Genomic DNA, 15,928 nt, shown 5'->3' with positions numbered 1-15,928 from the left:
TTATATAGCTAGTTAGCTATCTAATGTCTGTCTAACTCTAGAAGCAGATCAATGTGATAGCAATCTTGTACTAGGAATTTCTCCATTAATATAATTATTTAAAGATACCTGTGATCATAGATAATAGGTACTAACGTGTTTTGAAACTATAAAGAAAGAGGTACTGATGGTTACCAGAGGGGAGAGGGATGGGGAGATGGATTAAATAGGCGATGGGGATTAAGGAGTGCACTTTTCCTGATGAGCACGGGGTGATATATGCAGTTATCGAATCACTATACTGTACACCTGAAACTAATATTACAATGTAAGTTAACCAACTGGAATTTAAATAAAAGCTCAAAAACAAAACAAAACAAAAAACAACCCACCAAAAAAGATAATTTTTTCTAATAAATTCTGAAATGCCCAATTAGGACAAATTATAGATCCAGAAAAAACTTTAAGGAACTTTGAGGAAAGTAATATTCATATGTTAAGTTTTAATGTGTTTAACATTATTTGATATTACCTTTTTTTCCTTTTTAAGGAAGGGGCGGGGGGATGGGGGTGGTGCAGAGGGAGAGCGAGAGAGAGACAATCTTAAAGCAGTCTCCACGCTTAGCACGGAGCTCAAAGCTGGGCTCAATCTCATGACCCTGAGATCATGACCTGAGCTGAAATCAAGAGATAACACCTTACACCAGTTAGAATGACAAACATTAACAAGATAGGAAATAACAAATGTTGGCGAGGATGTGGAGAAGGGGGATCCCTCCTACACTGTTGGTGGGAATGCAAGCTGGTGCAGCCACTCTGGAAAACAGTATGGAGGTTCCTCAAGAAGTTAAAAATAGAGCCACCCTACAACCCAGCAATTATACTAGGTATTTATCCCAAAGATACAGATGTAGTGAAAAGAAAGGGCACCTGCACCCCAATGTTCATAGCAGCAATGTCCACAATAGCCAAAATGTGGAAGGAGCCGAGATGCCCTTCAACAGATGAATGGATAAAAAAAGATGTGGTCCATATATACAATGGAATATTACCTCAGCCATCAGAAGGATGAATACCCACCATTTGCATCGACATGGATGGAACTGGAGGGGATTATGCTAAGTGAAGTAGTCAAGCAGAGAAAGACAATTATAATATTTTTTTCACTCATATGTGAAACATAAGGAATAGCACAGAGGACATTAGGGGAAGGAAGGGGAAACTGAAGGGGGAGAAATCAGAGAGGGAGATGAACCATGAGAGACTCTGGACTCCAGGAGCCAAACTGAGGGTTACGGAAGGGAGGAAGGTGGGGGGATGGGGTAACCGGGTGATGGGTATTAAGAAGGGCATGTGTTGTGATGAGCACTGGGTGTTATATGTAACTAATGAATTGTTGAACACTACGTCAAAAACTAATGATGTACTCTATGTTGGCTAACTGAACATAAAAAAAAAAAGTCAGACGCTTAACTGACTGAGCCACCCACGTGCCCCTATTTTGTATTACTTTGTAATCTTACCTCAAATACTTCCTAATTAGGGAAATTCCCTATTTAACAAATTCTATGAATCTGGAATACCAGATAATGAGAATCAAAAATGCTAGATTTTGGAAAAAATAATCCTGACAAATCCATCTAAGTCACTACATGCCAATTAGGGGCCGTCTTACCTCAACAGAACACGGGGAGCTTGATGGTACCGGAAAGGGGGTAACAGCCATCTGATTGACTGCATCTTCATTTCTGTGGATGTGAAAATAGGCAGAATCAGTACATAGCAAATGCTAAGTTTCTGGCTCAAATTACAACCATTTCCTCTGTTGAAAATGTATACAAAGCACCTTAGAATAAAAATATGTACAAATACACACTGGTTTTAAGCATGCAAAGCTATTTAGCACAGAAAGGGATCTATTACCCCAGGGACGCTGGGATATGGTTACGAGAGACAGAGAATGATGATGCTAGGGGTTAGCTAGGTCTTGCTTAATAAGTCAGGTGCTGCTGAGGATCATTTTGGAAAGACAGCAACTCTTTCAGCACTGTGGAATATAAATTTTTCAAATGGCTGTGTTTAACCTCTAGGCCCATTAATGTCCAGAGCATTTTGTTCTTTGAACTGGAAAGGTTCCCGGCCTCCTCACTTGGCTTCTAACTTTGTTCTGCCAAATGAAGGATGATGGGATGTGTATGACAGGCCCTCCATGGGTGGGCACTGTGAGGAGGCGTGATGGATGGGGAGAGTGCAGATCCAGACAGAGGATGCTTTGTGGGTGAATTCTACTCCTCCTCATCCTAATGGAAGCAGAGATGGTGGGAGCTAAAACTTCATCACCAGGGTCACAGGTACAGAACAACTCCTACAATACCAGTTCTAATTATTTGGACCTATTTCCATGACGTTACCAGCAAATGATAAACAGTGGTTCTTCTGTGGGAGATCTAACCTTTACTATTTCTTCATGACGCAAACCCAGTATCATTATCTCAGGGTTTATGTGACATCTGACTTTAGGTTTAACAGTACAAACCAAGGGAGATCACAACAATGCTTCTTCCTGGTATGCAAAGATCTAAGACTGCTCACAGATCTCTCCCCATATGACCAGTATATTCAGGATAGCCACTACCGGATTTGGAAGGGCACTCAAAATCCAACCCCTTTACTTCTCACCAATTGGAAAAAGATCCATTGGTCCATGTCATTCCTGCTTCGGTGCTTTAATCGTATCACTGCCCTTACCTGAAAGGCCTTTCTTTATTAAATTTATAATCTATCTATCCTTCCCCTCCAGTGTGAGTTCAATAGCCTCACCTAGATGAATTATTCCCTTAAGTCAAAAGACCATCTATATATTGATGTCTTCCAAATTCACATAGTTAGCCCAGGTCTTTTTCTGAGCTTAATATCTGATCTCTAACTCCTACTTTATATCTCCGTTGGATGTCTTACAAGTATTTCAAATAAAATAGATCTCTTATTCCCACTCAGTCACCAGAGGGTTCCATGATTAATCCTTCTCATTTGAGTAAATGTCAACAATGTCCACCCAGTTATTCAACCAAGAACTGAGGAGGCACTCTTGAAACCTCTAACCCCTCAACTGTATATTCAATCAAGAAGTCTTGTTGATTCTACCTTCAAAACATATCTTGAGTCTTTCCACTTATTTCCATCCTATCCTAGGGCAGGCTGTCATCTTTTCTTTTCTTTTCTTTCCTTCCTTCCTTCCTTCCTTCCTTCCTTCCTTCCTTCCTTCCTTCCTTCCTTCCTTCCTTCCTGTAGGCTCCATGCCCTGTGTGAAGCCCCATGTAGGGCTTGAACTCAGGATCCTGAGATCAAGACCTGGGCTGAGACGGAGAGTTGGACACCCAACCAACTCATTCACCCAGGTGCCCCTAGTTATTATCATTTCCTCACCAGAGTTAAAATAAGAGCATCCTATTTGGTCTCCTTACTTATATTCTTTATCCTTTCTCCAATCTATTCCTCACCCAGAAGAGTTATTACAGTTCTAATACATAAACCTGATTATATTTCTATCCCCTGCTTACAATCCTCCTATGGCCTCTTATTACACTTAGGATCAAGTCCACAATTGTTAGGGAGGATGTAAGGCCTTGAACAATCTTCCCCAGCCCCCATCTCTGGCTTCCTCTTGTTTTCTCTTCTCCTGGCTCACACTTTGCTCCAATCCAGCTACATGAAATTTCTTCCCATTTCTCAGCTGAGCTAAGCTCCATCCACCTCAGGGCACGATCTAGCCCTATCCTCCTCTCATCTGCATGTCTGTTGCCCAAATCCTTTGTCTGATTTATGTTCTTATTTCTTCTTCATAGCTGACCACAAATGTCATTTCTTGAAACAAGCCTTCCAGGAGCTCTACTGTATGTGTATAGCACTCTATACAAAGACTGCAGTTCTGCGTGCTTCGTAATTCACCTATAACTGATCTGCATGCAATGTGCTTCCAATCTGCCTTCTCCTGGATGGTACACTGCAGTTCTGCGTCCTTCGTAATTTACCTATAACTGATCTGTATGCAGTGTGCTTCCAGTCTGCCTTCTCTGGGATGGTACACTGCAGTTCTGCATCTTTTGTAATTTACCTATAACTGATCTGCATGCAATGTGCTTCCAGTCTGCCTTCTCCTGGATGGTACACTGCAGTTCTGCATCCTTCGTAATTTACCTGTAACTGATCTGTATGCAATGTGCTTCCAGTCTGCCTTCTCCTGGATGTTATACTCCAAGGACAGGAAGCATGTCCTTCCTACTCTCTTACATTATCTGGGGCAATCAGTGCCTGACAAACAGTCTGTACTTAACATAGTTGTTAAATGAATCTAACTGCAAGAATTCAATTGAACTGCAAAAATTCTAGGCTGATGTAAATTCTTCGTGGAATGAGGCAGAGTCGAAATAAAGAGATGAAGTCTAGGTACCATTTCTTATTCTAACCTTTTGAGATTCTTGTATTATCTAGCATATGAGCCAAACCAAAGCAAAAGGGTGAAAAACTAAAACCATAAAGTGACAGTGCATGAAGAATATCTCTGTTTTTCTCTGACACTATTACAGATGCCTTGAGCATGCACTGTTACATTAAGAGGTGGCTATTGTTTTTCAGGGAGTACAATCCATTCCTCAGCAGTTTGCTCATACACAGAAGTAATCAGTTACCTTTGGATAAGTAATTGCATTTTCAAAGTGGTAATTCCCTTTCGCATTCATTTTCCTTCATTGAGTAACACAACAGAACTCAGCTCTACCTTAGAGCTAAAAGCCAACAGGACCTGTCTGCTCCAGATTCAGAGCTCATGGGGCAGAGTATACTTGGCAGTAATTAAGCAGATGGCTTCTCATACCTCTCTCAAAGGTTACTAGCATTAAATATATGGCTGCACATAAATTCTTATTGAGAAGTCATGATTACCTGGACCAAGTTACTTCAAATCAGCCAAGTTATCCCTTCATAATTTAATGGTTTCCTCTAAATTAGTATGACTTTAATGGCCTTTAAATTCCATATTAATTTTTTTAAACCTCACAAAATAGAAAACTTACAATTACTCTCAATGGAGAGAAGGAAGCTGCTTTAAGAAGTTACATTTCATAATCCTTTATAATCCACTTACTAGGGAGTGTTCACGCACCTCCACATCAAGCAAGCAAAGACCTGACAATTTTAAAGAGAAATGAGTAGGAAGAGGGAAGCCATAGGAGAGAAGGCATTTACACTTCAAACAAGCAGTTAACCTGAATGACTTCTGGGGACCCTCTGACCTCTCCTCTCCTATGATTCTCATAAAGAATAAAATCTGTTTGCTTTATAACTTCCTTTTCCTTTCCAATAATATAATTAATGTAAGTTTCTTAGGCCCAGGTGCCCCATACAGGACACAATCAGAAATTGTAACTGCTTGTTGGTATTTTTATAATTATCTTTAACAGCTGTTGAGAGAGATAACAGAGTGCCACCATGGGTAAGGGAATAGTTTTCCGGAGTACAGAACTCTGCCTGTATGTATGTCTGTTAGCATTGCATTTGCCATGCTCTATTAAAATGATCTGTGCTGTTCTTTCTCCTTCTCCAAGCCCAGGGATGGGATCTTATCTCTGCATCCTCCTTGCTTGCAACAGAGTACCTGACAGAGAGTAGGTGTAATATATGTTTGTTGAATAAAAGTGATCTTAACAGGGTAAGAAAAAGATATGGAGGCAGAACTATCAAAACTATGCCCTGAGTTTTTCAAGTTGCTTCAATGAATTAATGATGGTATACTGCCTCTAGCCAGCCAGCTATGAGTATTTGCCACCTTAAGAGACATTTCTTGGGGTGTCTGCCCAGCTCACAGTGATTCCCCGAATGGACCAGAATAGTAATGTCTATATTGTGTAATGACAGTCTGCCTCAACCTCAGTGGTGGATGTAGGGGGCAAACACCTCTCTTAGTTTGGGCCAATCAGATTCTTTCCCAGGGACTCAAAAATTTAGAACAGACACAAAGATCTGGAGTGTAACGGCTGGATAATATCAATGGAAATGCTCAAGGCTAAAGAAGGGGTTCAGACGTCCCTTCTGCTGATATCTCTGGAGTCATCCTGGCTCCTTTTCTTCACTCTTAGCTGAATGCCTCCTCCTTAAGAGTCCCTGAGACATCCCTGTATTCTTACAATGCATTCTCCTTTTACTTTAAGCTGGCCAGGATTTACTTTAATTCACAGTGAGTGAACAATTTGTTTTGGGTGATGGTTGCACAGGTATATGTTTTGTATTCTCAAAACAACAAACTGAACACTTCAAGTCTATTGCACTGAGTGTAAATAACACCCCAGTTAAAAAATTAATTCTTTGTTATATCAATGTAAGACAACCATGCTATTCTGGGAAGAAACCTAGAGTTAGGCAGACCTAGGTGAGGGAACAGATTCTATCACTAAGATATAAGCAAGATACTAAACAACTCTTTATTTTTATTATTATTTTTTAAGATTTTATTTATTTAACAGAGACACAGTGAGAGAGGGAACACAAGCAGGGGGAGTGGGAGAGGAAGAAGCAGGCTTCCCGCGGAGCACAGAGCCCAATGCGGGGCTCGATCCCAGGACCCTGGGATCATGACCTGAGCCAAAGGCAGATGCTTAATGACTGAGCCACCCAGGTGCCCCTAAACAACTTCTTAAAATATTGGTTTCTTAATCTATAAACCTGAGATAGTGGGATGCCTGGGTGGCTCAGTCTGTTAAGCGTCTGCCTTCGGCTCAGGTCATGATCCCAAGGTCCTAACCCGTGTTGGGCTCTCTGCTCAGTGGGGAGCCTGCTTTTCCCTCTGCCTGCCACTCCCCCACTGCTTGTGCTCTCTCTCTGTCTCTTTGACAAATAAATAAATAAAATCTTTAAAATTGGGATAGTATCTTCTAACAGAACTGTTGTAAGATAAGGTCAATGTCAAAGCACCAAAGCACAATAACAATTGTTAACATTTACTGTTTTATGGTTTCATGATACATGATTCAGTCTCAGATACTTAAATTTCCAGGGGCTAAGAGTGCTCCGTTACTATCAATTCATTCAGCCATTAACCCTTATATTCAAAGAAATCACTAAGTCTGATGGTTTCATTCTGGACTTCATTCTTTCTTCTCTTTTTCTTTAGTCCCATAGCCCCCATCCTAATTAATGGACTTTTCACATTGTCTGTACTATAGCAAGAGTAACCTTACTGGTTTCCTTGTTCTGCTTTCTCTATGTCTCAGTCAATCCAAATCACTCCCTTCTCAATTATGAAAAACAACCCCTTTTCAACAAGCTTGAAAATGCAATCTGAATAACTCAACATCACAGAGTTCCCCCTATAGGTGCCTGTTTTGCCTGTTATATAAGTATTTATTTGTATGCCTTAGAAGTTCTTAAAGATTAAGAACTTCTTCCTTAACTCTATGGTCCTATTAGCATCTGACATACAGAAGGTACTTCACAAATGCTTAAATTAAATTTGTTCATGCAGTTTGGATTCAATTCTTTCCCATGGAAATCTACCCAGGTATCATGAACTAGCTTTCGCTGTTCTCACTTCAACAGTATCTCTCCCTCCTCTGCATTTCTAAACTATTTACATAGCTTTTCTCAGTAACTTCATTCTGTTCTTCCAAGAATACTTTACTGCAATCTTGGAAGCACATACATGTCATATACAGGAATTTGTTGATAAAACCCTATATGCTTATTGCTCATCCATCAAAGTTGTAACCATAATTCAAATTGTAAATCTCTACGGATTTCATTAACATGTTACTTGAAGCATTTATCCAACAACTATTGACTACCTTCTTAGGATAAATATGAGATAGTCTCTCCAATACAACCTCTAAAAGAACATGACAAATTACGGTAAAAGAAAGATTAGAAAGCTACGATAAGAACACACTTATCCTTCAGGAAAGCACAAGGAGCTCATGACAACAATTTACGAATGAGGAAAAGAAAATCTGATGTAATGGGTGGTATATGCATGTGTATGCAGAATGCCTTAACTTTTCATTTATCATAGTCAGAGGTCTCTCCAAGAAGCATTTCTGTATCTTTTCAAAAAGTTAGTGTGTTCCATCCAAAATCCGTATGGAGTCTTAAAGGACCCCAAACAGCCAAAACAATCTTGAAAAAGAAAAACAAAGTTGGAGGTCTCACCCTTCCTGACTGCAAAACTTACTACAAAGCTAGAGTAATGAAAACAGTGTGGTACTGGCATAATGAGAGACTTAGAGACTAATGAAATAGAACAGAGAGCCCTGAAATAAACTCCCACATGTTTGCTCAAATGATTTTCAACAAGGATGCCAGAACCATTCAACTGGGGGGCGGGGGGAAGGTGACAGGAAAGCTCATCTTTTCAACAAATGGTGCTGGGAAAACTAGATATTCATGTGCAAAAAATAAAGTTGGATCTTTCCCTTATACCACATTCAAAATTAACTCAAAATGGATCAAAGCCCTAAACATAAGAGCTAAAACTATAATACTTTTAGAAGAAAATATAGAAGAAAAGCGTTGTGTCATTGAATTTGGCAATGATATCCTGCATATGAGACCAAAAGCACAAGTAACAAAAACAAACAGATAAACTGGACTACATCAAAATGAAAAACTTCTGTGCATCAAAGGACACAATCAACACAGTGAAGAGACAACCTATCAAATGAGGGAAAATATTTGCAAATTATAGATCTGATAAGGGTTTAATATCCAGAATATATAGAGAATTCCTACAACTCAACAAAACAAACAACCTGATTAAAGAACAGGCAAAAAAGTTGAAAATAAATTTCTCCAAAGAAGACATACATATGGCCAATAAACACATGAAAAGACGCTGAACAGCACTAATCAGCAGACAAATGCAAATCAAAAAAAACACAGTAAGATACCACCTCATACCCAATATGATGGCTACTATCAAAAAACCCCAAAATAACAAGTGTTGGTAAGGTTGTGAAGAAATTGGAACCCTTGTCCACTGCTGGTAGGATGTCATATGTTATGGCTGCTATGGAGAACAGTATGAAGGCTCCTCAGAAAATTAAAAATAGAATAATTATACAATTTAGCAATTCTACTTCTAGGTATATATCCAAAAGAAACAAGAGTAGAGTCCTGAAGTCATTTGTACTCTCATGCTCAAAGTAGTGCTATTCACAATAATCTAAAGGCAGAGGCAACCCAAGTATCCCATGACAGGTGAATGGATAAATACATGTATATATACAAACAATGGAATATTATTCAGCATTAAAAAGGAAGGAAGTTCTGACAAGCGACAGCATGCATGAACCTTGAAAATATTATGGCGAATGAAACAGGCCAGTAACAGAAGGACAAATGCAGTATAATTCCACTTTTATAAGATACCTAGTATAGTTAAATACAGGGACAGAAAAGTAAAATGATAGTTGCTGTGGGTAGGGGAGGGAGAATGGGGAGTTATTATTTTTTTATTGCCAGGTACAGATTTTTATCCATCTGGAGATGGAGAGTGGTTGTGGTTGTACAACAACATGAATATACTCAATGCCACTGAAGTGTACACTTAAAAATGGTTAAGATGGTAGATTTCATGTTATACAGATTTCACAATTTTAAAAAATTATGCAAGACCAAAACAAAAAAATGCAAGTGTGATGAGAATATATTTGAAATACTTAGACTATCACTTAAATATCATTACTGTCTTCTGGACTGCTGAGGATACTGACACTTGGAAATTCATTTTCATTAAACCCACAGGATCTTATTTTATGCCAACAAAACAGCACTATATCCAAAACAGAAGTTATGTGCCTGAATTCAGCCTGGATAGCTGAGTAGGTAGATTTCATTTTGTTTTGAAACCTGTTCTAAAATGATTACAACTACAATCTAGTGCCTAGCACATTGTTTAAACACACACACACACACACACACACACACACACACACACACACACAGCGTGATGAATAAATGAGGAACACATGAACACAGCTAAACAGGCCTAGATATTATTTTCTGATTGTACTAAATATAGTGATGTAAGACACTTGAGGATAGGAAAAATAAACTCTACATTTGTTATATTAATCGGGACACGACACTGAATTAACATTTGGCTAGGAAAGTTCGATATAAATGAGCCAGAAGTCACATATAAAACAAAGGACGTCATTATATTTCAGTGGGAGCAAAACTCCTTTCTGAAAAGATTCCAGGAGATATTTCTAACTCTATGAACAGACTGAATACTTTTCAATTTCCAGCTGGATGAAACCACCAAAATAGCAATATGCTGAATCTGAAATAAATGACCAACAATAGAATTATGAACTTTATTTACTTGCCATTCCAAACAATGCCAACCACTAATGAGGGCTGTTGGGAGTAACTCAGCATCCAGACCCACATTTCACAGAGGGGGCCCCAGGCAAGTTCTAAATAATTATTGCCAGTTGTGCAGAGGAAAAGGTGGCTCATGAAATACTTGGCACTGCAGGTTGGTGGAAGGGTTGATGTGGGGAGCATAGGACTACATGGATGGATGATGTAGCCAACTGAGTTTCTCACAGAGGTTCTTACTGAAAGATAACGTAGTAGATGCCCTCAGCCACCTGCTCCTTATTCTGGCTGGCAAAGGCCTAATGTTCAGATTTCCAGCCCTCACCATAAGGCCATATTCTGGGGAAAGGTGACTTCCCCCCATCCCAGGTATAAATCCAGGATAAATCCTGCTTAATTCCTCTGAGATAATCATGGCAACTTCATTTCAAGAGCCAGTGAATGGTCTGGCAATGGAAATGTGTCACACTGGAGATCCTCAATAGAGACCTGTTCAGGGGTCTTGCGCTTGCTAAAAAAGTTTGAAGGATAAAAACTTCTCAGAATCAAGGCTAAAAGCCTACAGGTGATAAGAAAATGTGCAAAAGGAACCAAATATCTTACTCTGGTTGTTCATGATTTGTTCAGAGGCTCATTTTTTTTTAAGATTTTATTTATTTGACAGAGAGGGGGAGAGAGAGAGAGAGAGTACAAGCAGGGGGAGTGGCAGGCAGAGGGAGAGGGAGAAGCAAGCTGGGATCATGACCTGAGCCAAAGGCAGACGCTTAACCGTCTGAGCCATCCAGGTGCTCCCAGATAGCTCACTTTTATCACCTTTCCCATTCATTAGGATTCTTTGGCAGCAAGCAAGAGAAATGAATTTGGACCAACTAAAGCAAATGGGAATTTATCAAAAGGTAAACTGCGATCTCACAAAACACAGGCAGGCAACATGATTGGACTTGGAACATACAGAAACTAAGAGACCTCCAGAGGACAAGGAAGCAGGAAAACAGAATGATGTCATAGCAGGAACCTCCGATGAAGGCCCTGTGGTTTCATGAATAAACACCATTCATATAAAATCACTCACATTACTTGCTTCCTAGTCTAAGCTAAGTATCATATTGCCCAAGCTTAGGTCACATGACCAACCCCTGGCCACATCTCAGCAGTGAAATACATGGCTTCTTCAGCTTCCACAGAGGGAGAGAGGCATCTAGATGTACTGCTTCTACTGTTCCACCATAGTACATACACTGTGTGTGTGTGTGTGTGTGTGTGTGTGTGTGTGTGTGTGTGCAGAAGGTCTACTTAAAGGACACAGACATTCTATGAGGATAGGAGTATAAATACTGATCAGCCAACAAAACAAAAAAATAAAAATGAAGAAAAAACTGCCCACTTCATCTCTAACCAGACACAAATAGGTGTTTCTGAGTGCTAAAAGAAATCAAACAAATATAGTCTTAATTCCCCCAAGCTAGTACTATGTTAAGGAAGGGGGGTAGCAAAGAAAAAATTACCAATTCTGTCCATGAAATAAAAATGATTTTCTAAGCTATTTTACAGGTCATGCAAGAAAGTTTGGTAGCAACACATTACCTAATACACTGAATGCACTGGATTCATGAATGATCCTGCAAAGTTTGGGGTCACTTCACATTGACTAGCTACAACTACCCTCAAAAAAGGGAAAACTTATGGCTCCTGTGGCTATTCAAAAGAATATGCCATAGGCTTTCAAGATGATTCCAGAAATGTATGACACAATGGAACCATAATAGATTAAATGTACAGCTTCCCCAGGTGACCACAGTAGGTCCAAGGGAACAATGCTTCTTATTTGGATGCATAAATTCCAATGTCTTGACAAAAGATCAAAACACTCCAATTCCACCTTGTCCTGGAACTAAAAGGCTTATAAATTCTACTAACAAACATAAGATTAATAAAATTACTCTTTAATATGGATAGTACAGGAGACAAGTACTGAAGAAATTAAGCAAGAGTCAGCATTTCAGAGCACTTGAGAGACTCCTATGGGTCTACCAAGTGCTCCAACTAAACGGAGAAACAGAAGAGCCCTGAGATTGAAAAGCGTAACTTTCTTTCTCCCGTAATTCCTAGTAAGAACTCGATGCTAATGACAGGCCTCTTCCTCAAAACATGTCATATATCCCATGGATGATACTGTATTGCACACTTAAATTTCTTTAATGGCCCAAGAGAGTCAGAAGGATGCTTCCTCACAGATTTCAAAGTGGCCAATGTACACAGCTATACTCATCCAATGACATTTTCCTTTTTTAAATTTTTTGATTTTTATACCTTTTTTAACAAGATTTTTATTTATTTGACAGAGAGAGACACAGCGAGAGAGGGACACAAGCAGGGGGAGTGGGAAAGGGAGAAGCAGGCTTCCCGCGGAGCAGGGAGCCCAATGTGGGGCTCAATCCCAGGACCCTGAGATCATGACCTGAGCTGAAGGCAGACACTTAACGACTGGGCCACCCAGGCGCCCTACAATGACACTTTCCTAAAGAAGGACTGCTTTTCTCCTAGAAGTAAATGTTCAGATACACTGGGTATAATATCCAATTTCAGAAACTTCTGGGTTTCTGTACATACTACAATTTTGTTTAATTAGCCTTCAGGTCTGAGCTCCATCCAGCATCTTTCTCTGTAATACCTTCCCCAAGGCTCCAAAGATTATGTTAATTGTGTCTCCCATATGTTCTTGAAGTATTATAGCACCTTTATCCCTGGATGAGGTACCAGACTGCTTATTCTCTGCCTCCTCCTTCAAGGTACAGCTTGTGTTCTTTGTATCACTGACTCCACAGCTCCAGCACAAGTAGGCACTCAGCAAATACTTGTTGAATAAATGCATGAATAGTTCTTTATGGAAGTAAAACTCATGTTTATTCCCACAATCTTTTTTCCCTCTTTATTTAGATAGAAAGAATTGGAACACAATAAGGAATTTAAAACAGGCATTCAATTTGCTTCTTCAGATGGACTTCTCCCACAGATGACTCTGACATTCACATTAATTTCAAGTCAATATCATCTTTTAGGGATATGGCCAGAGGATAACAGGCCACGCTATATTTTTAATTACAAAACAAGACATATGTTCAATCGATACTGTATGGTGCCTCCCATGGTGAGTCCACTTTGACTCAGTAGGGCTTGACAGCCAGCACTAAATCTTTCCATGGGGTTCAGTTTCACTTGGCCTCCTCTACCCCAGGAGTTTTTATACAGTACACATTTTCCACATGTAATTAAGTAATGGAGAGTGAGTTGTTCTACATGACATTTAATTTTCAATAGTGGGGGAAGGTATGACAAGAGCTGCAGGCAAGATCATTAATCTCCTTGGATCCCTGCACTGCCAAACACAGCAATTCGTTCTTTCCTGTATTAATATAGCTCTCCTCCTGTACCTAAAATTATAGTGCTTGTGTAGCGGGGATAATGTTGAATGGGAAAATCCACAGAATTGAATGTGTGCTACGTAGTAAGAACTCAAGATTGTAAAATACACCTGGATTATCCACTGTAGAATAATTTAGTATGCCAAAGTCCAGACGTGCTATAGACACAAGTATGTGATTACCGGATTGTCCAAAATCTAATGTGGGGACAAAGGGGGAGGAAAAAGTGATTATGTAAGTTATGTATACATAGCAGCAACCTGCTAATTTTCACTGATGACTCACATACCTCCTGTGAATTACAGATCAGTTAGTATATGAATAAATACAAGTGTTAAAAGAATATGACAAGGACGTGATCACACAAATGTACACTACTATAGACTAAAGGACCCCGTTAATTAAAATGTTGCCTGCAGCACATTTTAACAGCTTTCTGTGATTACTGCTAATCATACTGCCAAATCTGTGGCCAGTTCCCATTTTTATCTCGATTGTCAATAAATCTGGAAAAGAGCTGCTGCGGTATAGAAGCCAACAATATCTCTATGATGGAAATGCACAGAGAATCAATAATTTCAACTAAGGAAGGAAGTATCAGCAAATAGAAGCACTAACTATAAAGAAACAATTTCTAGACATCACTGTTTAAAGTAACATTATACAGCTTAAGTTATGCAGCTTAAAAGAAAAGTGTAATTGCACCTGCTATGCTGAGATGATTTAAGTGTTAACTTCCTGAAACCTGATAGCAAACCAATATCTAACTGCTTTAGGATTTGGATCCAAAATAGGCACAACTAGGGTTCTCATACCAATAGTCTGAAAGAGGTAACCTATAGGCAGAGGTGTATCTAAAAGAGTGATGAACTAGATAATCAGCCTGAAGGAGAGAGGATGATATGTTGGACAGCACCTAAAAGCACAGGTTACGGGCGCCTGGGTGGCTCGGTTGGTTAAGTGTCTGCCTTCGGCTCAGGTCATGATCTCAGGGTCCTGGGATGGAGCCCTGCTTTGGGCTCCCTGCTCAGCGGAAAGCCTGCTTCTCTCTCTCCCTCTGCCTGCCATTCACCCTGCTTGTGCTCTCTCCCTCTGTCAAGTAAGTGGAATCTTTAAAAAATAAAATAAAATACATAAAATGCACAGGTTACTACACATAAATAGGTCACCAATCTCCCACTATAACCCACTGGTGATGTACAAAGCAGAGGAGCATATTTTCTTTTTTTGATTTCCTTAAGTATTTTAAATTCGGACACTATTTGATGTTACTCACCCCAGTAAAATTATAATATATTTTACTGACATGGGGATTAATTCACATTAATTAGATTTCTCTTTATACATTCTTTCATTAAATGGTATTCTGCTTCTCGTTAAGAGTATCAGGTCATCATTTAAAAGGAGGAGGAGGAGGGGTGCCTGTCTGGCTCAGTTGGTGGAGCATGCAGCTCTTGGGCTGTCCGGGCCCTGAGCTCAAGCCGCATGTGGGGTGTAGAGCTTTAAAAGAAAAAAAGGGAGGAGGGGGAGAAGCAGTGCTGGACACAGAACTAAAAGACATGTTTTAGGCAGGCTATGCCCATGTCTCTTATTCTAACATTTATTGGAAATGGTTTTATACAGTATCTGTAGCTATCTCTTATAGTGATTTTTAAAAATTTTTATTTAAATTCTAGTTAGTTAACATACAGTGCAATATTGGTTTCAGGAGAATTCAGGGATTTATCACTTATATACAATATCCAGTGTTCTATCTCTTCTAGTGTTTAATCATTATGATGTTAATTAAAATTCTTAAACTGTGAATGTGCTTCACTTAAAAAAAATATTCAAGATTCTGGAATGAGACAAAATCTATATGAAGGAATGGTTCATCAAAAAAAATATTCAAGATTCTGGAATGAGACAAAATCTATATGAAGGAATGGTTCATCAAAAAAAAATATTCAAGATTCTGGAATGAGACAAAATCTATATGAAGGAATGGTTCATCAAAAAAAATATTCAAGATTCTGGAATGAGACAAAATCTATATGAAGGAATGGTTCATCAAAAAAAAATATTCAAGATTCTGGAATGAGACAAAATCTATATGAAGGAATGGTTCATCAAAAAAAATATTCAAGATTCTGGAATGAGACAAACTCTATATGACG

At 39.2% G+C, this 15,928-nt stretch overlaps 1 protein-coding gene across 7 annotated transcripts in view; it reads right to left on the bottom strand.

Moving 5' to 3' along the window:
• Positions 1-15,928, bottom strand: part of PATJ (PATJ crumbs cell polarity complex component) — a 349,292-nt gene that overhangs the window by 107,649 nt on the left and 225,715 nt on the right. For all 7 annotated transcript variants that reach the window (XM_027607398.1, XM_027607438.1, XM_027607423.1 and 4 more), the window contains one exon: positions 1,655-1,727. In XM_027607398.1, coding sequence (XP_027463199.1) covers positions 1,655-1,727 — 73 coding nt within the window. The remainder of the gene's footprint in view (positions 1-1,654; positions 1,728-15,928) is intronic.

Source organism: Zalophus californianus, chromosome 4, assembly GCF_009762305.2.
Source record: "Zalophus californianus isolate mZalCal1 chromosome 4, mZalCal1.pri.v2, whole genome shotgun sequence".
NCBI classification, from domain to species: domain Eukaryota; kingdom Metazoa; phylum Chordata; class Mammalia; order Carnivora; family Otariidae; genus Zalophus; species Zalophus californianus.
This window is presented reverse-complemented; position numbering and strand designations above follow the sequence as displayed.